The sequence below is a fragment of the Apaloderma vittatum genome, unplaced genomic scaffold, assembly GCF_000703405.1.
Source record: "Apaloderma vittatum isolate BGI_N311 unplaced genomic scaffold, ASM70340v1 scaffold851, whole genome shotgun sequence".
Taxonomy (NCBI): Eukaryota; Metazoa; Chordata; class Aves; order Trogoniformes; family Trogonidae; genus Apaloderma; species Apaloderma vittatum.
Genome location: NW_009698319.1, coordinates 57,029 through 82,839, shown reverse-complemented (window position 1 = coordinate 82,839; position 25,811 = coordinate 57,029). Strand labels below are relative to the sequence as shown.

Here is a 25,811-nt window from a genome sequence, read left to right as displayed (position 1 = left end):
AAGAGTGTGGTCGGTACAGAGGAGCCCTTGAGCACACAGTATAGCAGACTAGAAGGGAAAACTTCCCTCATATTTCTTTGTGGGGAATAGTGTAGTCTGTGCAATCTGATAAATAAAGTTCTGTAGATAAGTGTTGACTGTTTCATTCACAGCATAGTATGGAAACGACATAGGAAATGAGCCTTTCTTGGTGTTGAACCTTGAGAAATTATTAGCAATTTATAGGAGTTCTGAATATTTTGAAGACAGTGTCTTGTGCAATTTGAAAAAAGACAAGACACACCCTTCTTAAATAATAATCAAACTCCAAATTTGATTCTTGTTTTCAATAATTAGTCTCATGTTTAGATCTAATATAAATATATATTTGTTTTTTAACTTGCTATGCTGAACAAAGCTTTGAAATTCCAGAGTGTTCTGAAACTTCTGAGTACTCAAGAGTATTAGAGCATAGGACTGCCTTGTTGATATGGTAGCCAGAATGCTTGCATTTGATTTTGCTGCTGTCCTGCTACAGAAAACCTGTGTACCCCTGCCTATCTGTGGGAAAACTTACTGACCTGACAAAAATATTATACCCGTCTTTGATTCTTACGTTTTGATAACAACAGTTTTTTTAGGCCTTCAAATTACATACAATTATATGTTAAATAACTGCAATTAGAAAAACATTTTACTTACCGGAGAAGTAAGCTGTTGGTCTGTTGTCTATTTGGAAAACTTTGTTTTTGAAGCTGCACTTGGAGAGAACTGTTTACATGATTTATGTCACTTTTGAATAAAGATTATAGCTTGCCATCATTTAAGTGTCTGTTACTAGATAAGTTCAAACAATTGAAGAATAATCAGAAACAGATAATTGTTTGACAAGAAAAACCTGAGAATAACTACCTCAGATCATAAAATATGTCTTTCCGTGTAGAAATGAGTGGAGGCTTTCAACAACATGATCTGGTTTTTTGATTTTTATTTTCTAATTCATGACAACTTTAAAAAAACAAAGAATGAAGTTATGGTTATGTAAGTTGGTAAAGAATTACTTAAATTCTGAATTTCTAGGTGTTAAAACTAGATAAGACCTGAGCTGGTTAATCTAGCATGTAGGTTGGAAATCGGATTTAAAAAATATTCTGCCTTTAAACAGTTTGCTGTTTCTTTTGGGTTGTTTGTTTGTTTGTTTGTTTTTTAACCCTGGCTTATTTCTTGTTATTTTCATTATAGGAAAATGAACATTTGAAAAAATTTCAGGTGACATGGGAATTGCACAATAAGCATCTGTTTGAAAATCTGGTGTTTTCTGAGCCCCTCTTGCAGAATAGTTTGCCAACATTGGTGTCACAGCTAAGGTAGAGTTGAACTTTTATTTTGTGATTTAAGGGAGAAATTTTGCAACTACAGTGTGTTTGCTTTTGGTGGTTTTTTTTTTTTAATTAAAAAAAGAATCCTCTGCTGCTTCTACAATTTAATAAGTAGAAATTCTTGATCTTTCTTGAAAATGGTATTGTTGATTGAACAGGCTGCTTTCGTAAATCGCTTGTCAGAGGAATTACTACCCTGATCTGATTACCTGTAGGTTACCTAGTGAAATGACAGCATCCTATGAAAATGCTGATGGTGTGACTGAATAGTACTGTTTTGAGTTGTCATCAGGCATTGCTCCCGTTTTTACAGCTCTGTAAGGGATTTAAAACCTCAATGTCTTCATGCTTCCCACAGTGCACAAATAACTTCATTTGGAGGGTTCAGCAATCTTTTCACTAGAGAAAGCAAAAGAAACAAAATCCCTTGCTATGTGCTTGTATGTCTGACAGCATATTTAAACATATATTTTGTTAGTAAGCTTTCTCTTCTTGTAATCTATGTACCTGCAAAGCATTTGCCTTTTTTTTTAGGGAGGAGATGTTAATCATTAGATATTTTGGGGTTTTTTTATCCTATATCTGAATATTTTTGAAGTACAGTCATGGATGGTTTGTATTGACCTCCGAATCTCCTTTCTGATGAGGAGACATTTATGTGCGTGTGTTTTAAAGCTATTTCATATGTATTTTTCCGTGGTAGAAGAGCAGTTTGAAGAAGTCTGTCACGAGATGTTGCTCACAGTAAATAAAGAAGTTTCTCATGAGTTCTTTTCCTAGTACATACTAGAAAAGAAAGCAAGAAAAGGCAAGAAAGCTTAATTGTCACTGGGCTCAGCAAGAAGTCCTTAAGGTTCCTAAGAATAACTTGTCTAATTGGTTTACGTGAGACTGGGTTGGTACGGAAAGCCTTTGTTTTGGTTTGTTTTGATTTTTGGTTTTTTCCTCTCTCCAGGCAGGTAATTCTGTTGCTGTGTTCAACAGCATGTTGTACCATCACATATTTTCACAGCGATTGGTGTTTGACTTCCCAGTCCCACTATCAGTGCCTCTGTTTCTATCCCTCAGCCATCTCCATGCTTTCTGACAAGATTTCTCTGCATCTCTTACTCCAGCCATCCTGGCTGAATCAAGTCTGTTCCTATTGCCTTCATCTGCAGAGCTGAGAATGGTCTTAGTGAAGCTTATGGTCATTTCTTAATATGGGGATTGTTTTCACTTACCTGTTGTTCTCAAGTGCTACTGCAGTTAAAGGCCAAGCAACAAAAGATGGTTCTCTGCAGAAGTTCACGGTAGTGACAGCTACACTTGAGGCTTAAATATGATGAAGTCAGAATCTCTTCTTGTAAGAGTTTATTTTCCAGTACATTTGTGTTCACTAGATAGCTATGGTTTTGCCTAGATTGATTGACATGAGTGTTTGTGAAAGGAGAGAGATTCAGCACAAGCTTTCTGTTCTGTGGTTGCTAGTTTGTGCTCTATGTCTTGTTTTACTTTGGTAAATTTGGCTTATATCTGATTTTGTAGACTCATAGGATAGGATTTTACTACTGAGTTCTGTGGGTGTTAAAGCATGACAATTAGGTATCCTTCCCTGATAAATTTTTCTGGAGGATGATCTACCTTCTGTTGGGAATTGGTGGAGGAACATTCCTTTGGAGAAGCCCCACATGGAGAAGCAGGGATCAGCCTCGTCCCCAGATTGTTTGGTCAGCAGACAATCATTTCCATGCAGTAGAGAAGGTGTTGCCAGAGTTTCTTTACAAAAGAGTGTTGGCCTCATTGTTTTATTTTCCTCAAGAAGAAATGTGAAATGGCATTTTGGGATCTCAGCTTCACTTGGATTTTGGGTATTCACCCTTTCTCTCATCCTTTATTTAAATAACTAAATCTTTTGTCTATTTCCTGGCTTTCTGAGAATATATATTTGGTGTGCTGTCATTAGTTCCAAGGATGCTTATCAGATGTCAGACTAGAGAAGATGTTTGTTTAAAGAGATTTAAACATAGCATTCTTATGGGGATGGAGGTAGCTGATATGAGATGAGCTGTGTCAGTGTTTTTAGAGGCCTAGTCAGCTACCCAGGGTCATCTACCAGCTTGCTCTGCTACCTATTGAACACTTCTGGTTTGTTTAGGAGGCACACTCGGTTTTGCAATCTACAGACCCAGCTGTAAGAGTTGTCCATATACTTATGAATGCTTATACTTCTAGATGAGACACAGCATTTCATATGTCTGTATTTTCATAATCAATATTTAAGGAAATCCAGTCCTGTCGTAGGTGAGTGACTCATACTTCCTGATGAAGTTGTGTATATCAAAGGTTTCTTGGAGGTCAAATGTCTTTCTTGAGTTAAGGTGATTTAGATTACGTGTAAGCACTGACACGCTTCCTGCATTCAGCAGACTGCTCTATTGGGGTTTGATAATTGCCTAACTGATACCAAGGGCTCTTTGCTTTCACTCTGTGGGATGGGACAGTGTTCAGTGTATGTGCACACCTTCAGTTGCTGTTGGCCAAAAACCTGTGGTTTCCTGATCCAGATGTGCAGGCATATGCAGTAGGATCAATGTCAATGGGTATGCCTTGGGAAATTCAGTTTCTGTAAAGTAAGCAATTCTTGTTAAGTTCTATATATATGTGATGCTTTTTATTACCTTTTATACTGCAGTTCAGGAAGGTATTACACTTCTGCTTAGAGGAGTGAAATATTACCTAGACTGTTGCTTTTATACTTGGCCTTAGGGGGTGAATGTATATTAACTAGTAGCATGTTAGCCTTTATTTAAGAGTCACAGTAAAAATTGAAAATGTAAATCCCGTTGCATTACTACTCTAAATTTTAAAAAATTCTTTTGCTTCTGACTTGGGAGTCTATTAAAAGATTTTGTGCATAACTAATGTTTCAAAGAATAGTACTATCCAGCAGCAGTTACGAGAACTTGTTTTTTACTTCTGTACATTAGAAATCAGAATATCACATAATTGCATAATACCAGAAACACAGGCTTCAAGAAAAGCAAAGAAATTGTGATGTAGTAACAGGATTTGACAGTGTTTGCACTGGTACTGAGGACGTATTCTATCCTAAAGTCACCATAACTTGAAACTGCTTTTTGTACTCTATCAGACGTGCACTTTCCACGTTTTTAATGTGCGGAATTGCTTTTGCACCCTTCTAAAGTGGGTTGTGTTGCAGTGGTTTGTGTGCCTGGGCAAAACCACCAAAATAAACCAGACTTGAATATATTGGCAAAGTCATGCTAACAACTGTAACTTAACGCTTACTGAGTTGCCTGTTTGCTCAGCTTGTTGTTATATTTAATTGCCATGTTAAAACTGTGTTCTTTGCTGGGTGATAGGTAGAACTATGTAGTTCTTAGGTTGGATTTGCGATGGAAATTTTTAACAAACCTCCTTGGAATGCTGGAAGTGGGCTTAAGTAGCAAGTTTTGAGATACTTGAATTTTTTTTTTTTTGGCTTTGACTCGCCAATAGTGTAACAGGTCGTTACAATTCAATATACTTTAAACACTCATTATTGCATAAAATTGTGTCTATTTCTGAAGTCAAGATTTCAGGAGTTTCCTTATTTACTTAAGAATCATTGTGATGATGCACTCCAATAGATTTTTAAAGGAATTTGCTGTACAAGCATGTAGTAGTAGAAGGGGAGGTAAATCTGTCTCTTATTTCTGGGGCTCCTGACAGAGGCAGCCATCCATGAATGGCATAACCACACGTTGAACTTGATGCTGCTCAAGGGATAGTAGAAAACTGTGTAACCAAATTCTCACTTGCCTCTTTCTACAGCACTTTTACCAGCTGAGACTCCAACTCATGTAGTAATCTTTTTAGCATTGATCATGAGCGTTCTGATTAACAAGCTTCTGGCTTTACTTTTACTATATAGCTCTTCATTAAATAGTCAACATGTATATTTAGCCTGTAGGATTTGAAAGGATAAATATATCAAGCAACCAAATTTGAATAAATATGGCTCAGTAGGCTTGACACCTGGTTGCTTGTGGGAAAGAGGCTCTGGAAATGTTGCACTTCCCACATTCTTTCTGTTGTTGGGTACAGAACATTGAAACAAGCAGTCGTTGGATATTTTTTTGAAAAACGGCTAAAAATACTCAGTTTTGGGATACAGGCAGCTGTGTGGGCCTAGGTGTATCAATAACTGCACTTCAACACTTCTGTGGCTGACAGAACTTAAAAGCGTGATAACTCAGTGAAACGTTTCTTCCATAACAAGTGCTGTTTGAACTTTTAGGCTTGGAACGACGCATGATTCCTGTAGTGAAGATATGTATAGTACCTTGCTACAAAGGTATCACCAGCTGGAGCAGGAAATGGGTCAAGTTGCTGAAGCATGGCTTGAATGCCAGAAGAGAATAGATGATTATGTTGATGAACAGGTAAGAATCACGTCAACGATCTCAAGGCTTATTATGAAGGGAGCAGCCCATGCAAGGCTATGCCTCTAGTGAAGAGTTGCTTTGGTATTTTTATCCAGAGCTTTGAAGCAAAAAAAAATGTAGCTTTGTTTCAGTCATGTCAGTCTTTCGGAATAGAAGAGAGCACTAATATATTGGTACATAACGGTGAATGTACAGAAACATCTTCGTATTGTCATGCTGTTGTTTAGAGATGGCCTTTGAACATTTTTGAATGACTGGAGCCTGTAAATTACACATAGCACAGTAATCTGAAACTTTCTTTCTTAGAATTCACTATTAAAAGGAAGAAAAAAAAAAAAAGGAACAAAAACCCCACCACTGAAAAAACACTCCCAGACTTCCAAAGTAGAGACTGCACTACATGAAATTTGGAAGAAGAGCTTGCTTTTGAAAACAATTGTATGTTGCATACTGTGATAATGTCACAGTATGTCAAAATCAGAACTCCAGAGCCTTGCTGCATAAATGAGACCTTTGAAGTTAACCTTTTTTAATTTAGTATAGAATTCCGATAGCTGATTCTTCTGAGTTTGTGTTATGTTTCAGAAAAGGATCATGTCGTTGTGCTGACTCCTGCATTGTCAAGAGCTTCATTTTTAGAAAAATATCTGTTTATTTTGCAAGCGATTATTTATACTCTTCCAAAATTGCTCATGTGCTTTTTGTCTTATGTTTAAAAAATTTGTATTTTTGTTTAAACACCTCAAGATAAGGCTTTGAACACTGTTTAGTTTAATCTTAAGTATACTGGAAGAAAGAATATGTCTTGAAATAACTGGAGATACAGATTTTTGTAGAACTTTTTGGAGCATTAGGAATACAGAGATCGAATTTGAATTTTAGTAATGCTGTGTTACTCCTATAGATAACAAATGTATCTTAAAGTCTTATAGTACACTGGAAATGTCCTTCAGAAGTTCTTTCCTTTAATGGAAGATTTCAGTGAACTTTCACCATTAATTCTAGGACCTTCAGGATGGAGACATGACATAACTAGTTTTTTTTAGAGATTATTCTATGCTTAGGGTCAGCATCTGTGGGCTATCAGTTATGAAGTTTTCTTTTGGTGGCAGTTCAGTACAATTTCATCATCTCACATTTTGTGCTACTGGAAATCATTTTTCCTGTGGTGTCAGTGTGTCATGGCTGTCTAATACTGCCTCTCCTGTAAGAAAGGGAGCCCAGTTCACTTCTCATAATCGACTTACTTTTCCAAAAGTTGGAATTTCTGTGGAGACGCGTTCATATCACCTCCTGACTGGTTGATTTGCACCACTTAAAAATCAGCTCTTAACTGTTGGGGTTTTTTCTGTATTTGTCTGTACCAAATGACAAATCAACTGCCACAAGTACTGTCTTACAGCATTTTTTTTTTAATCTACTCAGTGAAGCCTGTATCCTGATGCACACAGAACCCCTTCTCCTGTGCTGGTGATAACCTGTGGTTGTACTCTCTTGAGCCTTGTTCAGTCTTACCTGAATTTGCAGTGGCATTGTCAGCAAGGTAGAAGTCTGGAAGCCTGACTACTATGGAAACTGTGGATCTTAACAGCGAATGTGTGTTCGTTGTTTACTGCCTCTTGGCTGAACAAAATCGTGTTGTTTTATTGCTGCTATATCAAAGCTTAGAATGCAGACCATCCCAGAGGAAAACTTAAGAATGGGCCTCGTTTATCTACTGTGGAACTATACTCAAATTTTCAGACAGGACATCAGCAGATATAATTAATGGACCCTCCACTGTAGGATGCTGTGTGAACATCATTATATGAATATCTTCGTATATGAAGCTATTCACTTCTTTCTTTGCGGAAAGCAATAGCCAGCTTTTGCAAGCAATACAAATCTACTACTTTTTAAAAAAAGACTGTGTAAGACAGCTGTGTGATGCACAGGCAGGTAACTTAATACACTGCTATACCATGTGCATATGCTGTTATCAAATTTAGGATAAAGATTTGTTCGTATCAGCACCTGTATTCATCACATGTTAAAATCTGAGGAAGATGTTTAGGGCATCTGGAATACAGGAAAGTTTAAATGTGTGCAGTCTGCACTTCCAGATCCTGTTTTCTGTAGCAAATTTGGACTGCATTTAACTCAGGAGGTCCTAAATATATCCAGATCATTTCCATAAGTAATGGTTAGTTAGTCATACATACTTCATGTGAAAGTATTTTTGTTTTTTTAATGCTGGCTACCACAAAAGAAAAGAAATATTTTTTTTCTTTGCCCAGCTCCACAAGAGCTGAGGGACAGCTTCTCACCATATTTGTGTGTGATTTGTTTTGTTTGTTTGTTGTGGGATTTTTAACAATCATGGTCAACTTAGTAGAAAAGAGTGTTATATGGGCATAATTGGCTTTTGTCTTTATGGCAGCTGAATAAATAATTGAAGCACTTGCTGGTTTTGGGAGCTGGGTTTGTGATAAGAGGAATTACTTTTATTATTCTAGTGAAGCAGGATAGGAAAATAGATTAGATTCACAGGTGGAATTTGAGATGCTCATATGTGCTATTCACACTTGATACACAGTTTGAAATTTGGAAGCAACAAGCATCCAGTGATGATGAACATCTGAGTTTTCACAGGTGATCTAGTGGTATCTGTCAGATCTGACCAAGCAGCTGGCTTTGTTTCATGAATAAATCCGTTTCAGAAGGGAAAAATACTTGTTCAGCTGCCTTTCTCACTTTATCATGTCTTATCTGATGAATCTCAAATACATTTTGGCCTCAAATAGGAGGAGGGAAGAGGGTGGTAGTGGACCTCTCTTCTCCTTTGGACAGCAGTGGCAGCATATTCATTGCAGCTGTGAAAGACTGAAGAGTTAATTTTTCCTTCTGATGGCATTTGAATTATCTCCCCCTCCCTAGCACAATTCTTGGGCATGAATCGTTCAACTTGTATTGCAGCTGCTTTGCTCTGCTGAAGTAAATATTCGTTGGGGAAAAGAAGAAGGGGAGAGAATTGATTTCCTATTATTTATGGAATTGATAGCTTAAGATACTTGCAGACATGGGTATTGGAGAGGCTACGAAGTTGGGAGCGGGAGAACTTCAGCTCCTATTCCCATTAATACTCAAGAGTACCAAGACTTAAGCCATGCTGTTTGCTGTGACAGGTTCTTGGCAGACTTGAGGAGGCAGCTCCCAGTTAATGCATTGGCTATTTTAAATGTCTCTCTTTGGCATTACAGTCTTAAAATGCAGAATGAATGTAGGTGCCTGTCTTGGATGGTGTGGATTCAGCTAGGTGGCAGGGCGCGTAAACTAGTGAGTGTTGCTGTGTTTAAATATAGCTCCAAGGTTCTCAGAAGCTGATAGTACAGCCAGGGTGAAATTTCCGATGTTCTTGACCACAGGCTCTCCAGTACCTTGTAGCACATCTTAAGAAATGGTACCAGTGGCTTGAATATTTCATACATGATACTTAAAAATAAAGAAGAAAACACACATGCACACAATAAAAATTACATACTGCTGACTGTTTCAGAAATTCATTAGGCAAGACTTCACCTTAATACTGTCTCAAATCCCCAGCTTAGAATTCCGGTTTTCCAGGTTAAATAACAATAATAGCAATAATACACTTAGGTTCCTAGTAAGACTTTAAAGTTTTGAAGAAACATGCTTTTGAAGAAAAAAAAAGGATTGCTAGTGGTATAACCTACTGGATTTTGATTCACTAATATATCTTTATGAAGAAATCTGTTCTATAAGGTGGTAGATCTTTATTATTATTAATTACTTAAATTAAAATAACTGTAAAATATCACCTGTATAGTTGGTTTTCTTCACTGATGAAGCACTCTTAAAATGTAAGGTACAACAGAAGCAGCTTTGTTCTTGTGTTTTGCTATGTTAAAATTCATGGAAGTTTTGTGTTGTCAGAATTTATTCACTAAATCAGAAAAATATAAATTGCGTACACGAAGTTATGGGCTTTATGTTCTTTTATGGTGATGTGATTCTGGTATATGTAACTATAAAGTATTTTTCCAGCCTTATGTCAGTTATGGACATGAAATACTTAGAGGACTAAAACTGGTAAATAGCGTTAGTCTAGATCACTACTGATTTTTTTGACTCTTTATGTGGGTGGTTCCACAATTTAGAGTTTGCACTTGAGCCTTGCTGAAAGTCCTGTATCGCTAGATTTTAGAGGATATTAGTGGATCCAGGATGCTGAGTGTTTAATGCTGGTCATGTTTTATATGAAAATATTTAATGAAAAAAAATTAATGTAAGGAATACCAGTGGAAAAATCTGACTGAAAAAGTGTAAATAAGTATAAAATGTTATGTTTAAGTGACTCAGATCAGATTATCAGCAAATAAAATATACTTTGTATTGATTAAGCATATGAGTACTTTCAAAATAACAGAGATAATCTAGGCTTAATGAAACTAATAGAGTAACTCTGTTTTAGATGGCAATGAAAACAAAACAACGCATGCTTAAGGAAGACTGGGAGTTTTTTAAGCAGAGGCGTTTTATTGAAGAGCAGGTAAGATTATTTTTTTTTTTTATACCGTACTAAGTTGTGCTAATGCTTCATGTCTATTTGTGGGATGCAAACATAAAATGTAGTATGTTTTACTAGTTCTATGTGTTGTAATTCTGCAACTATGTCAGCCATGAAATTTGGTCAGCTAAAATACAGAAGAGCAAGAAGAATATGTAATAGTATGTAATCTCAGTTACTGCAAGGTAAAAACATAAGCACCATAGTCTCAGGATTGAATACCTGGTGTTAAAATACTTTATACAATAAAAGGGGAGGTTTTGATGCCTTAGAGTGGGGTTCAAAACAGCCAGTACGTTGAGCGTGGAGCTGCCTTGATGCACATGACAAGAAGTCTTGTGTTCAAGATTTTAATGACTCCCCTTGTGTGTGCAGAGGTGAGGAGTGTGAGCCAGGGTAGCAAGGCAGGTGATGACTCTGGAGATGGCTCCTACATCTGTTTTGCGGGGAAAAGGCCAAGCAGAGTTATCTCCCTTTCTTAAACTGTAGCCAGGGAGCGGCCAGTAGAATTTCCTACTGTATTATAAAACTGTCTGTTTAAGACACAGTACTTCTTCTGTAGCCTAGAAGTGTTGAAGTATGTACGTGTCGTATGTATCTTTCTGTGAGACTATAGAGTGACTCCACTAGAGTCAAGACTGGACGGGGAACCTCTCTGTTCCTGTACCTCCGTGCAGAAAGAAATGCTAGTCATGAGCCAGAGAAAGAGAGAGTATGAACAGTACATTTTAATAAACTTAAACTTAATCTTAAATTGGCAATGTCTCAAAGCAGTCATCAGTAAGTACTTTTTCCTATAAGGAACATAAGCCTGTGTTAACTGTGTCTTTAGAACATCTGGTATACAGGGCTCCTTGGAGGACTTGAGGAGGAATCCTCTTTTTTCCTTGATCCTAATTGGGCTTAAGTGAGCTGTAAGCCCATGGCTGCTTAGGTAAGGATCAGGTCTGAGCATCTATAGAAGTGGGAGCTTAGGCACATCCTTATTTAACCTAAGGTTTGTAGGTATCTACTGAAATTAGGTGCTTTCAGGATTAGGCCTCTGCTAGGTGGAAGTCACCTGGATTGCATTTTTTCCACTAACGTGGAAAGTCCTGCTTTGGGCAGCTGCTTCATTCCTTGGATCTCTCCCATCGTGGCTACAGAATCAGTACTAATCCTTTTATGCAAACTAAGAGTGAGTTGCCATTCTCTCTTCGTTTGTCAGCAGTTTCCTTTTGTGCACACCACGAAACAAGACAAGAACTGCTCAAGTTCAGAGTGTGTCAGCAGAAATACCATGCGAGATGAATGTACAAATGAGTTAAGGAGATGGACTTGGCCGTTTTAGTACTTCATAGTAGAAATATACTATCTTTAAAGAGTTTTGGTGCCAGTGTGTGTTGTTTGTAACTTTGAACTTCTTGTGCTTTTTTCACTCATGATCAAAACACCACCTTCATGAGGTTATTATGAATTACTCCGCTTTTGATATATTTTGCCCAAAGAACCCTTTTTGATTATGTAGCTTGTTAACCATTGAATTGTTAATGGAAAGACTTGCAGACTTGCACTACTAAAACACTGCCTTTATAATTTACTTCAGCTTAATAACAAGAAAGCTCTAGCTGGGGAGAACAACTTCACAGATACAATGAGACACATGCTGTCATCACGTTTGAGCATGCCTGACTGTCCCAACTGTAATTATAGAAGAAGGTGAGCTGATGTTTTTAATATGAAATCATCATAAATCATAATTTCTTGTTCGAGGAAAAAGGAAATACATTGTTGGAACAGAGTGTGGTTACTTTTAAATGAATGCTGCTTAAATAAAGTCATAAAAACCTCTAATCTTAATATTTCAACAGATGTACTTGTGACGACTGCAGCCTTTCACACATATTAACGTGTGGCATCATGGATTCTCCTATAACGGATGATATCCACATTAACCAGTTACCACTACAAATTGATTCTGCTCCGGATTATCTATCTGAGATCCGCCCACCCAGTATGTCTTCAGCAAGTTCAGGATCGGGTTCCAGCTCGCCCATTACTATTCAGCAACATCCCAGACTGATCCTCACAGATAATGGTTCTGCACCAACTTTGTAAGTGGGGTTTTTTCTTCCATTTTAAAATTTTGTAGTGGATTGAACTTAAGCCAGCAAGTTACATTGGCCGACTATTGTTATCAAATACTAGTTTTTCTTCGGAAAATTATTTATTAATGGTACTGTATTCAGCAGGCCACAACTCTAATGTTGTGCAAACATAGATAAAATTAAAAAATTTTGTAAAGTTCTTCATTTCTGAAGGTGGTGACTTAACAGTATTGCTAGAAGTGTGTGTAGTATCTAATTTCCTGCTTTGAGATAACAAGGATATCAGATGCGAGTGTGCTTTAGAGCATCATTTTAAAATGTCACAATTTCATAGACTGAGCAAGGGAAATTTTGATCTTTTCTGTAAGGGGTGGTCTTTTGGATCCAAAACGATTCATACAAAAAGCACCTTTGTTAGGAGGCTTTTGGGATTGTTGAAGTGGTGTCAAGTGTTGCATGAAAAATTATTGTCCCTATCGGAAGTATCTGCCACACTCTTTCTTCTATTTAGTTCACAATGGCGATCAGATTTGAGGAATTAGTCTAATCATGTACTTCTGCCCTTTCCATAGTTCTGCAGGGTTAAAACTGCTTGATAGGCTTGCTTCTGCGTGTAGTTAGGGTACAGCTAACCAACAGTCTCCTCTGTTGTGTGAGATTCTGAAGGAATATTTTAGGAAAAAAAAGGCTTCATTACTGGTGGGACACTAACAAAGTACCTATTGTCAGTACAATCAAGGAAATTGGCTTTAGCATTCTGTGTTAAGAGGGTGTGATGAAGCAAGGACAGTGCAGATGTGTGGGATGTTTCTGCTGAATATCACTTCACTAAGTTCAATTTGCTTTAAATGTTTACCTTTGCATCTACTGCCTTCCATGATTTCATTACCCATAACAGGACTTTACTTTCTGAACCCATCTGGGAAGGATGTGAAAGCGGATTATGTGGCTGTATGTTTAGCTACATATTCTTAAATGTGTGATTTGCAATTTCTGTAAACTCTAATTAGTTTTGGTGCTGAAATGTCCAAAATTGTTCAGTTTGTCCCTTTAGAAGCTAGTTCAGTTGAATCCAAGTATTACTTACTGTAAGAAGCCTGTTTTTAGGGAAATACCACTGCTACTTGAGGAAAGGCCATTTTATGTCTCATATCTGCTGTGTTTTATTTCCTTGTTGCACATTTGAAATATGCCTAATGGTGCCATCATGTAATTAAATTTTGGCTCAGTATCTCACAGAATGCAAAAACATCAAGTGTGCAGTTTACGAGCTCTTTTAAGAGCCCTGGATTGCTGTAGAAACATGAACTAACCAATCTTTGCAGCACTTCCCTGGAACGGGTGATTAAATATGCATGTTCTTTAACTAGCTGTCTGTATGGGGAAAAAACGTCCATTAGGTATTTTAGAGCAGATTCTGAAAGGTGTGTAGAAGTGACGTTGTCTGGAAACTAATTCCTATTGAGAAATTTGAGTTCCTGTGATGTATTCAGTGTTCAGTGTTCCCTAATTGCTGTTACTGATTTGACATTTAATGTATGGAAAAACTTGAATTTTATATTGTACTTTTTTCCATTTCACACTTTCTGTAGAGCAAATCATTGGCATAAGGCTTTTTTCATCGAATTAAAGGTCATCTATATCCTGTCGTTAGTAATTCTGTAGATTCTTGGTCAGAAAACCATGGTGGAAAAATATTTTACATAGAAATAGCAGAGAATCTTATTTCCGATCCAGTCTTTCAATCAGGCATGCAACTGCTCTATTTAGCAGGATTATGTAGCAGGTTGCCTGATTTTATTTGTTTAATAAAATAAGTTCAGTTAAACAACTTGGAAGCCAATCCTTTGACTCCTAATTGGAAGATTATACAAGAGATGCCCTCAACTTCATTTTGTTTTCATGTTTTACCTGCTTTCACACTGACTGAGGTTACTGAGCCCTGTGATTTATCTAAATCTCTTTTCCTCTCAGTGGTAGTGATGATGAAGATGTTGCACCATTATCAGCCAAGTTTGCTGATATCTACCCGCTGAATAATTACGACGATGCAGAGGTTGTGGCCAACATGAATGGAATTCACAGTGAGCTGAATGGTGGAGGTGAAAACATGGCATTGAAAGATGAGGTACAGTATTTACAGCATCCTATCTTTTTTCTGGCAGTGGGATGTGCTCGCTGGAGAAAGGTGTGTCTGTCACCCCTGTGTTAATGAGTTGTTAATTGTCCAGTCTCCCCAGGTAAGCAGCACTAGCAGCAGTTCCTCAGAAGCAGATGATGAAGAAGTGGATGGGGAGAGCAGTGGTGAACCACCAGGGACTCAAAAGGAGGAGATGTCTCTAGGAAAAAGAGCATTAAGAAAAGATGAAGCAAAAATGGATAGTCCACCGCCTTCTTACCCTAGTCAGCAGGTATAGCAACCCTTTTGTCAAGTTAGTTTTGGAAATATGACTGCTCAAATGATAATACACTTACATCTTCAGTTAATACTTAACTTTTAATACATTAAGTTATCAGTAGGTGAGTATGATACACAATCAGCTGAAAAATATTTTAGGTAATTTCATGGCTAGTAACTTCCTTTAGTCAAAACTTGAAGTATGTTATTTATGTTGAAGATAACTTCAGTAAAAAGGGGGAAAAATTTATTCCTCCCTATATGAATGAGAAACGAAAACTAAGAAGCATTTCTGCTTGGAAGATTGAGCTTGGTCTTTGTGAAATACTCACATTAAGTTATTTGAAATCAATATGGGGGAGAATGGTGGGAGTACTTAGCTAGTAGGTGCTTTTTAATATTCTATCTGAGGACTAGCTTCCTCTGAAACTGTGTAATTAAATCCATTGTGTGATTTATGGCATGAGTCTTGGAGTGTTTGGGTTTGGGGTTTTTTTTTTTAAACAATTGAAGATTATTAAGCTTTTTACGGTAAGGTTGCCAAACCACCCAGAGAACTGTGTGTAGGTATCTGCTCAGCAGGTGGTGATATTTGGTTTAAGAGGTGAGCACCAGAGGAAAGCTGTCCGATGGACTGCTCTTTGTGCCTGTGTGGCTTTTAGTGTGGGTTGCCCTGCAGCTACAGCATGAGCCCGCTACTTTGAGAGAGAAGATACCGGTCACTTTTATTGCTTATTATACAAAAGAATCCACATTGGAGGGGGCAGCTTTGAGAATTTAGATGGCACTCAGGTGGGAGCTCCCATGAAGTGTTCCCCTGTGGTTTGGAACTTCTGTAAAGCCTTCCACTTGAAGTATTTTCTTAAGCTACCTAGCTTTCAGCAAGTATGTTGAAATTTATTTTTTTTTCCTCTGTGTGGCTGACCAATTGCATAATACTTACATGGGCTGAGACCTCTGTCAAACTAGTTTGAAGCTGGTGAACAAATTCAGCATTTGTTGTGGAAAATCAAATGAGATTATGTAAGTCTACTTGCCTTAGGGAAGCAAACTAAAATGCAAGATAAAAAGGTAGATTTAACCTCTCTTTTATGTTTTCGTTGAGGAAAAACAATTTGCTCAGAATTACTCAAAAGAACTCTTAACGCCTTTTTTTTTTTAGCCTATTTTTTCTAATCAGAGCTGAGTAACTTGTAACGCTGCGTTTTCATTGGCGCGTGTCATGCATTTGAGACTTTTTGCATTATTGATATCTTTATTTCTCTTCGGATTCTGTTTGTTGCTCAGTACTCAAAGATCTGTTAGAACTGGATTTTGAATCTCACCATAGTATCTGACTTTTTTTCCATTTTCATTTGTTAGATTAATATTAATTTTTTTATAATACTGTTTTTTTGAGTTGTTTTTTCTTCTCTATACACCTAATTAATTCAATCATTGTATTTGGTTTATGAAACCTATTTTAAAAAATATTTCCTAATGCATTTAAGTGATAAAAAAGAGTTGTTTGTTTCTGAGAGGAAGACATGTTTAAGAAGACTACCACCTGACGATTCTTTTCTAGAAAGCTGATAGCTAGTGTTTTTGGAAAAATGTGTAGTGCCACATTGCTGGGAAAAACAGCAATTGCAAAGTATCCCTGGTATTGCTTCTGGTAAAATTATGTTCTAGTGAAATGTCAAATGACAGTGGTAGGAAAAAGTACTGTGCTGAGAGATGGAAATCGAGCTGCTCTTTCCTGTGCTGTCTTTCTTCCAAAGTCTTGAATCTTTTTAAGACAACAGAGGCTAATGATACCTTGAGATCACTAAAAGGTTCTAATAGGGCATGGATTGCTCATGATTGATGCAATTATGGAATTTCTCATACTGAAGTCTGCTTCACACAATGACAGAAATTGGATGAGTTTTGGAAGGGACGTCTGCAGATAGTCTAGTCCAGTCCTCCTGCTCAAAGCAAGGCCATCTAGAGAAGGCTGGTCAGCACCATGTCCTCTTGGGTGTTGAGCATCAAGGATGGAAGCTCCAGAACCGCTGCAAGTAACACATTCCAGCACTCAACCACTCTCTCAAACACTGTGTTTGAGTGGAATTTCCTGTATTTTAGTCTGTGCCCATTTCCTCTTGTCCTTTCATGGGACACCGCTGAGAGGAACCTGGCTCTGTCCTCTTTACTCTCTGCTTCCTTGGCCAGTCGGAACACACACTGATAACATCCCCCCAGTCTTCTCTCTTAGGCTGAGCAGCCCTAGCTCTCCCAGCCTCTCCTTGTATGACAGGTGCTACAAGGCTAAAAAAATCACCTTTGTGGTCCTTTGGGCTCACTCCAGTCTGTCCATCTCTCTCATCCACTGGCAAGCCTTGGACTGGGCCCAGCACTCCAGGTGTGTCTCAGTAGTGCTGAGCAGAGGGGAAAGATCACCTGCCTTGACAAGCTGGCAGTGCTCTGCCAAAGGCAGCTCAGGACTACTTCCAACTTTATCAGCTACTTAACGCTTATTACTGCTTTTTCCCACATACTGTTCTTCCATATGCTTGGAAGATTGTGGAAAATAATTATCCAGTCTGATCTTATGATAAAATGCCCTCAAGGTTTCTGTTCCTGTCTGTTCTTGATTGTTTGTGTTAGTATCTCGCTTGTTGTCACTGGTAGTGAACATGAAATGTTTGTATGGTATGAAATGCTGTCAATTTTTAGGGCATTCTTAATGAAGACAAAGATCCTCCACTAGTGCTTTTACTTCACTGCAAGCTTTTTCCATTAGTGTTAGGTGAAAGAATTCTGTGGATGCTCTGAAAATATTAATAGATGTATGCAAAATGAAATAATATTAATGATTACTAAGAGAAAATGATGTGGAAGTAGCTGATTTGAGTAGGTGGGGAAAAAAAAATATTTTTTTACGTTTTCTTACAGGCTGACCAAGGTCCAAATGCTTGTGAATGTCATGTTTGCAAACAAGAAGCCTCAGGTCTAACAGCCTCTGCACTTGCAACTGGACGCCTGCCCGCTGGCCACCAGTTTATGAATCCGGAAAAACCTGCACATCCTGCACTTCATCTTTATCCCCACATCCATGGACATATACCATTGCATACAATTCCTCATCTGCCTCGTCCACTTATCCATCCCACCTTGTATACAGCTTCTCCCTTTACACACAATAAGGTAAGCCTGACCAAGGGGGTGGATCCATCCTCATCCAAGGAAGGAAGCTGTACACCTCTGTAAACCAGCATGACTGAGTATCAGTGAAACAGTGATGGGACTTTAGTCTGTGTAATAGGACTAATTAAAATCTTCATATGTATTGAACGTCAAAATTTAATATTCCATCCTGGCAATAATATCCTGAGGTTTTTAGTTCAATACATTAGTGATTTTTATTTGAGAAAAATTGAGGCGTAGGAGTCTATTTGTAAGGTGTTTCTGTGCTTTAACAGAACTTGCTTTTTTGCAGGTTCTGCAAAATTCTTTTGACCCAAAACTTGTAAGTAATAAAAGATTTGGAACGAGGATTGGGACCAGGTGACAGCTTTTCAGAAGTATGAGTCAAAAGCAAGAATTACTATTATTGTGGTGGTGTTTCACATTTTTAAATCAATTGAAATGTGGGTGCTGCTGAAAGGGGCAAAGACTTTGTCATTAGATCCATATTTCAGTTTTCTCCCTCTCTTGTTGTCTGGTGATCCTGTGGTTTCGAGGAGAGTAGATTACATCACTAAGATGACTGTTAATTTTACCATCCTTCTTAACATACACTTTGTTTTTTTCCTGTCTTATTGGTGTCCCTTCCTTATCTCTGGTGCAGGGCACCAGTTCCATAACTGCTATATGCAGCCTGCCATTTCTCATCAGCCCGCTGCCGTTCTTCTAACCCCTAATCATTATTCCCGAACTCTCTCTACATCGCTTATAATGGTCTACTCAAGCTTCCATCCCCGATCTCTGTTGTCTTGCCTTTCAGAAGACCTTTACGTAGCAGAACATCTGCAGCGCACTGTCAAAGCTGCCCCTGAAGCCCTGTGCAGAGTAGCCGGCTGTGGGCACTGAGTGGCTTTCTCCGGCCAGGTCTCCTAGCTCTGGCACGGCACCTGAACCAGCTGGGCTCTGTGTATGTCTGTTGTGCTGGAGCTGGAAAGACATAGGAACCTGAAGCTTGAGGGAGCTTTCGCCTTTGAAGAGCCAGCCCATTTCAGCACAACTGGTGGTGAATGAGCTTATAAGCTCAGATGGATCAGGCTTGATTTATTACGGATAGCCTGTTCTGCCCTGCAAAGTGTTTCTTTATATCCATGTATGCAAGTTTTCTTTAATGCAGGGTATTCCACCTCCTCCCACCTTTACCGTTAGTGAGGTAATAAAAATCCTTCTGTATAGAAAAAGGAGACAGGGTGTATAAATAGTTTGCTTGGCCGTGAGTGTTTAGTCTTTGGTGTCTGCAATGTCATTGGACTCAGCTGATATTTTTAATAACTCTGTCTACTTCTGTGTAGCTTTTCATGGCATCAAATATAGAACAAACTCACTTTTCCTTGGCCTTTTCAAAGGTGCCAGTAATTGAATACAATGCTGGTGTTGCACAGTGTCTCTGGGAGCAAGTTAGATTTTAGAATATGAATAAAAAATTTCACGAGGAGCAGAATATGAATAAAAAATTGCAGCAGGAGTGGTGTGAACCAGAAGAACTTGCCTGTATAAAACAAGAAAAAGTGTGTTTGCTTTTTTTCCCCTAGTTGCTTCTTAAGATAAAAGGGTGTATTCCTTGCCTGTTAAGTTTTAAGTTAGGAGCCTGTTAGTGCTTGGAGATGGAAAAAGCAGAATATAATCAACTTTAAAATAATCTTTTCACATAATAAGTGTTTTATTACTTTTTCTACTGCACTTATTTTCAATACTGAAGTTTTTGTAATCCCTTTATCACAATTGTCTTATGTGGTAATGATTATCATGTCACGGAGGATTAGTTTTGGCAGCTTGGGCTTTGAGAGGTAACAATTCCTAACAAGTTCTATGTTCATACAAATTGACAACCTACCAATATATATTAACCTAAGTATTATTGAAGAATACTTTTTTGTATTCATCAGTTAGCTGAATGTAAAAGCAATGTCTGTGATTAGAAAATGCATACATGTACATACAATCATTGTAATATATTGTCTACATTAAAAATTAACAAACTGGTCTTTTTGTCATTCTGGGAAATACAGTTTATTATCGTTTTTGTAGTGTCTTTTATGATTGAAACACCATGATTTGAATATTGCTGTTGGAGTGACTGTGTAAGCAAACAGAATACTAATGAGGAAAACACTCTTTATTTTTGTAGGCATTACCGCCAGCTCCAGTTCAGAATCATACAAATAAGCATCAAGTATTCAATGCATCTCTCCAAGATCATATTTATCCAAGCTGTTTTGGGAGCACTCCAGATTGGAGTAGCTCTAAATTTATAAGTCTTTGGGGATCAGAGATGATGAATGACAAGAACTGGAATCCTGCTACTTTTCTGCCTGATACAATTCCTGGTGAGGGTTTGTTACTACTTCACACTGACTAGTTTAACAGCCTTATGTTTTGAACTGGTGTGTGGCACTTTTTTCCGGGAATGGCAGGTTCCATCATCATGGTTTTATAACACAGGATTCTGGCAGATGTGGGCTACCATTTCTGCTCCGGTGGGGCTGAAAATTAAAAAATAAATTCTGATGTATTGAGGAGCTGTTTTTCACCTGCAGTCATTGTAGAGGTATTTTTGTCTTCACAAGTTCAGGGTTGAAAAGAAATAGGAACTGAGAGGAATCCTTAATAACTTTTGATCTCCTTCCACAGAGGCCTGCTCTTTTTGTACAGGATCTTAAGAGGATTGTCAGTATGGTACTACAGCCTACTTCTTACAATGCCCAGACTTAACCACGTTGTTGTTCAAAAAGACAAGGGTGTAACTCAAGCAAAAGATTAATTAAAGCCTTTGGAAATACTAAAGTTTAAAGTGAAAAGAGACATCTATTTATTCACGTTTTAGCAAATATTAAAATGTGTTATTTGGTTTTTGTTCGACTTGTATGGAAAAGAAAGCTTGGTTTTGTGTGCTGATTTTTTTCAGACTGATGTGCTGCTAACTTGTGTCAACCTACTACAGTGATATTTAAAAGAAAAGGCATTAAAAATGCCGAGAAAACTTGCGCAGTAGGGTAGCTCATCCATTAACACAAATGTAGTTACGGGTAGTTCAGACAGGTGGCTAGTGGCAAGCTTGTGTGGAAGGTGTATCACAAAGGTGTTACTTGTAGTTAGTTGAAATTTCCAATAACTAAGAATAAGAATTATATTATATTGATAGAAGGATATGTTGTTTCTGCTTATAATTATTGCTTGGCTAACCTGGACTTTAAATATTTAATCTTATATATACTTAGCATCTAAAATAGTGTCCAGTATTACCTTTGTCCATTTGTAATTTCAAAATTATCTGTAGCATCTTTGCTACATGTTAACACATTTAAGTGTTCTTAAAATTGTAAAATGAAGGTTTGTGATTTCTGCTCTGAGAATTCTTAGCACTTTTTGATACAGCTTTATTATTTGGGGGAGAGGGAGAAGGAAAGGAGGATCACTTCACTAATCCTGCTAAGCCAACACTAACAATATATCCTTGCTTGTTTGCATCTAAATTACTGAATGTGTAATTCTAAATGCCGTAAAGACAACTCTGTACTTCTGTGATTCTTAATTGCTGTGTGTGTTTCTGTTGAAGGGAGTGATATATTAGCACCAACACTCTCAGAAATAAGACCTGAAGCACTTCCTACTACATCTAGCAATGAAGCAACAGTAGTTACTGACAGCAAAGAGAAAAAAAATTCTGCAAAGAAGAAATGTCTGTACAATTTCCAGGATGCCTTTATGGAAGCTAATAAAGTTGTCATGGCAACCTCTTCTGCCACTTCTTCTGTCTCCTGCACAGCAACCACGGTGCAGTCAAGCAGCAACCAATTCAAAGTATCATCCAAGAGACCTTCATCGATAGGTGAGGATTTGTGATTCTCAGTACAGCTCAGTAACTGGCTCAAGTACGTTTAGCTGACCATGAATTTTTACATGTTTATGTTAGTAATATTATGCATCTTGATGATTTTTGATAATTGCTGTTCTTCTTACTCTTGAATTATGGTCTTTGTACTCCTGGATTAAAGAACTTTGTAAAAGATTGTGATGTTAGTGTTTAGAACTGGTAATAGAAAAGTGTTGGATTTTTACAGAAGCTGAAAACATGCAGCACTTTGTGTGATGCATAGTTAATGGAGACTTATTAGTTATGTTTAATTTTAAGTGGTTTCTTTTTTCCCCCAATTTAGGGGAAGTGTTTCACAATATTAATAAAGAGGACCATAGACATTCTGCACCAGTTGCACCACGAAATAGTCCTACCAGTTTAGCATCCCTTCCTTCACTCTCTCCTGCTGCACTGTCTCCAGCCTCTACACCACATCTTCCAAATCTTGCTGCTCCTTCTTTCCCCAAAACTGCTGCAACAGCCCCTGGATTTGTGGATCCCCATTCAGGTCTTTGTCCCACTACAGTTGCACCTCCTACTTCAACCACAGACAGCTCTGTAAGTGCCCCACCAAGTGTCTGCAGGTAAGTTTGTTGTTGCTACTGTTGTTCTTTTTTACAACAGGAAGGGAATTAAAATACAGATGCCTCTTCTTTGGCAGTGGCTGTAGTGTGAAAGAGCTGTCTGTGTGTTCAGCAAATGAAACCAAGCTCAGAATTTGGTGTGAGATTTAACAAATATGATTTCAGTTGCAGAATCTAGTTAATGAGTTTAGAGGCTTAAAAACAAATGTTTGTGCACTTCTGAAAATGTGGCCTTGGATAAGTAAGTCAAGCCCTGTTCTTTCTTACCTGATCATTGCCAGTAGCTGTTTGCTGCTGCTGAGACACAAGCTTGTTCTATTTCCTGTCATTTTGGCATTTCATGGCAAGCAGCAATGAAAAGGTGTGAGTCTTAAAGAGTCTGTATACGTAGATTTAGCTCAGAGTATAAAAAGGTCATATATAGTCTTGAAACCTGTCACATGGTAATATGTTTTCCTGACTACACTTAAGACTTACTAGGGATCTTTCACACCATATATAGAGTGGTTGTCATGTGTAAGGACCTACTGATTTCTGAAGGTTTTCAAAGGTTTTGGAGGTGGGGAGGAGTTTGGTGGAGCTATCTTCTGGTAGTGTTATGTATTGTGGCAGACAGATGGCGGTGCCACCTGATAAGGCTGAAGAGCACAGGCATAACAGAGAGGCAGTTGAGTTGTTGCTTTAAGTACTCTGTGACCTGTAGTGCTGTGGTCATGGTTGCTATGAATGTAGTCTCCTGGTTACTGCAGTAGTTTTCAGAAGATAAGGTGACATCTAGGCAGTTAGGTAACTGCATACCTGAAGTGCTTCTAAAAATACTGCTTTTATTGATGACATCACAAAATAACTGTTCTTTCATGCTTGAGAAATTATTGCAACTTTGTAGAGAAGCTTTTTTACCTAGTGCTGGGAAGGAATCAAATATAGGCTATTTAATGCAATAGAAATACGTCTTTTATCATCATCTCCAGGTGCTAACATGATAACGGTAATCCCAGTGTGTAAGGAATGAACTGTGACAGAACCCAGAAACAATTACTGTACCTGTAAGAATCAGTGATGTGCTGTAATGGGAAAAACTGCTTTACGCTCTAGTTTTTCAGTCTAGGGACAGAATGCCAGAACTAATGAAGCCTTGGTTTCTGTGGAATTGTATCTGTTACTCCCAACACACACTATTCCACCATGCTGCTGGGTGCTGTAGAGCTAATTTCCAACAGGCAATAAACAGTAAAACAAGGACTGCTCAAACTGACTAGTCAGACTGTTTCCACTGACTGGCAGTACCTCCTGTTATGTGTGAGTTTTGCGTGCCTTTTCCCTAACTAAGATACTAAAGTTAAACTTTTTTTTTTATGTTCTGGTTCCTAATCCTTGAGAAACTTACAGGATGGTAGAAGGCAGTGGGAAATGAGGTTAGGAAGAAAACTGACGCTCGCTAAATGAGTTTTTTGTAAATCACTTTCCAATGTGTCATTTTGTATTAATGAGAGCATCTCGCCTTCCCAGTTGCCCTTGCATAATAAGTTATGGGGCTTTGGGACTTGATGGCCAAGTGAATGAAGATGGAGACAAAGATCCATCCAGTGAGTCACCCAGGGCTTGTCACTCACCCCCACACCTTAGGACTTCTTCAATTAATAAGAAAAGGAGGCTAATTGTAGTAGGTGACACTCTTCTGAGGGGAACAGAGGGGCCCATTTGTTGACCAGACCCATCCCACAGGAAAGTCTGCTGCCTCTCTGGGGCTCTCTGCTCTGGTGCAGCCCTCTGATTACTACACTTCGTTAGTTATCCAGGATGGCAATGATGAGGTTGCAGAGAAAAATCCAAAGGCAATTAAAAAGAACTTCAGGGCATTGGGGTGACTTGTTGAAGGCTCGTTTGTGCAGGTAGGGTTTTATCAGTCCCTCAAGTGGTAGGGAGGAGGACACCCTGCAAGAGGGTGGAGAACACACCTGATTAACTTGTGGCTCAGAGACTGGTGCCTCCGTTGGTATTCTGGGTTCTTTGATCATGGGGAAATTTATATGGCACCTGGTCTGCTGGCGACAGATGGAGTACATCTGCCTCAATGGGGGAAAAGAATCCTTGCACGGGAGTTGGCAGGGATTAATAAAAGGGCTTTAAAGTAGGCTTGAAGGGGGAGAGGGATAAAAGCAGACTCACTAGAGATGAGCCTAAGGATGGCCTTCAGTCTGCCATCCCACTCGAGGTGGGTAATGGTGATATTTGTGATGAACCCAGGAATGCTAGGGATAAGACTCGGGGTGATGTACTGGTGTTGGAGGCAATATCTGTACCATGGATCAGGTGTGTATACGCCAAAGGCCTGGGCAATAAACAGGAGGAGTTAGATGCTGTTGTGCACCAGGGAAACCATGATACAGTTGCCTTCACAGAAATGTGGTGGGATGATTCATGTAGTTGAAGTGCTGCAGTGGATGGCTAAAGGCTCTTTAGGACAGGTAGACAAGGAAAGAGAGGTGGTGGGATAGTGTTATATGTTAAGGAGTGCTTTGACTGCCTAGAATTCAATGTTAGACACGCCAAGGGGGAATGTTTATGGATAAGGATAAAGGGGAAGACCAATGAGGCTGATATCTTAGTGGGAGTTTGCTGTAGACCCCCTAACCAGTATAAAGATACTGATGAGGTGTTCTTTCAACAACTTAAGAGATGTCTCACGTTCACTAGCCCTTGTTCTCATGGGGGACTTCAACTTACCAGATATCTGCTGGAAGTAGAACACAGCAGAAAGAGGGCAGTCCAGGAGGTTTCTAGAATGTGTGGATAACAACTTCGTGTTGCAGCTGGTCAGTGAGCCTACCGGGGTAGTGCCCTGCTAGGCCTACTGCTTATGAACAGGGAAAGGCTGGTGGCAGATGTGTTGGTTGGAGGTTGTCTTGGGCACAGTGACCATGATATGATAGAAATTTCAATACGTGGTGAAGTTAGGAGGGTATAGAGGGCTGCCTTTGTTCTATTCGGAACACTGGTTTGGAGAGTCCCTTGACAAGCAGCCTTCAAAAACAAAGGGACCCAGGAAGGCTGGACTTATTTAAGAATGAAATTATGAAGGCACAGGAGCAGGCTGTCCCTATGTGCCGAAAAATGAGCTAGCGGGGAAGAAGAGTGATGTGGTTGAGCAGCTTTGGAAAGATCTTGGAAGATAAAAAAAGAAAGAAGGAAAAAGAGTGTATCACCTTTGGAAAAAGGGACAGGTGAATCAGGAAGCATTTAAGGATATTGTTTAGCCTGGAAAAGAGGAGACTTGGGGGGACCTTCAGCTACCTGAAGGGAGATGATAGTCAGGGGGGGTCAGGC

The 25,811-nt window shown here is 38.6% G+C and overlaps 1 protein-coding gene across 1 annotated transcript in view; it reads left to right on the top strand.

Annotated features, from left to right (window-relative positions):
- The window catches only part of FAM193A (family with sequence similarity 193, member A), a 44,095-nt gene that overhangs the window by 5,489 nt on the left and 12,795 nt on the right, over window positions 1-25,811 (top strand). The window contains exons 4-14 of the mRNA XM_009877954.1: window positions 1,222-1,346; window positions 5,641-5,785; window positions 10,260-10,337; window positions 11,941-12,053; window positions 12,206-12,448; window positions 14,417-14,570; window positions 14,674-14,853; window positions 17,757-18,008; window positions 20,173-20,371; window positions 21,601-21,873; window positions 22,202-22,484. Coding sequence (XP_009876256.1) covers window positions 1,222-1,346; window positions 5,641-5,785; window positions 10,260-10,337; window positions 11,941-12,053; window positions 12,206-12,448; window positions 14,417-14,570; window positions 14,674-14,853; window positions 17,757-18,008; window positions 20,173-20,371; window positions 21,601-21,873; window positions 22,202-22,484 — 2,045 coding nt within the window. The remainder of the gene's footprint in view (window positions 1-1,221; window positions 1,347-5,640; window positions 5,786-10,259; window positions 10,338-11,940; window positions 12,054-12,205; window positions 12,449-14,416; window positions 14,571-14,673; window positions 14,854-17,756; window positions 18,009-20,172; window positions 20,372-21,600; window positions 21,874-22,201; window positions 22,485-25,811) is intronic.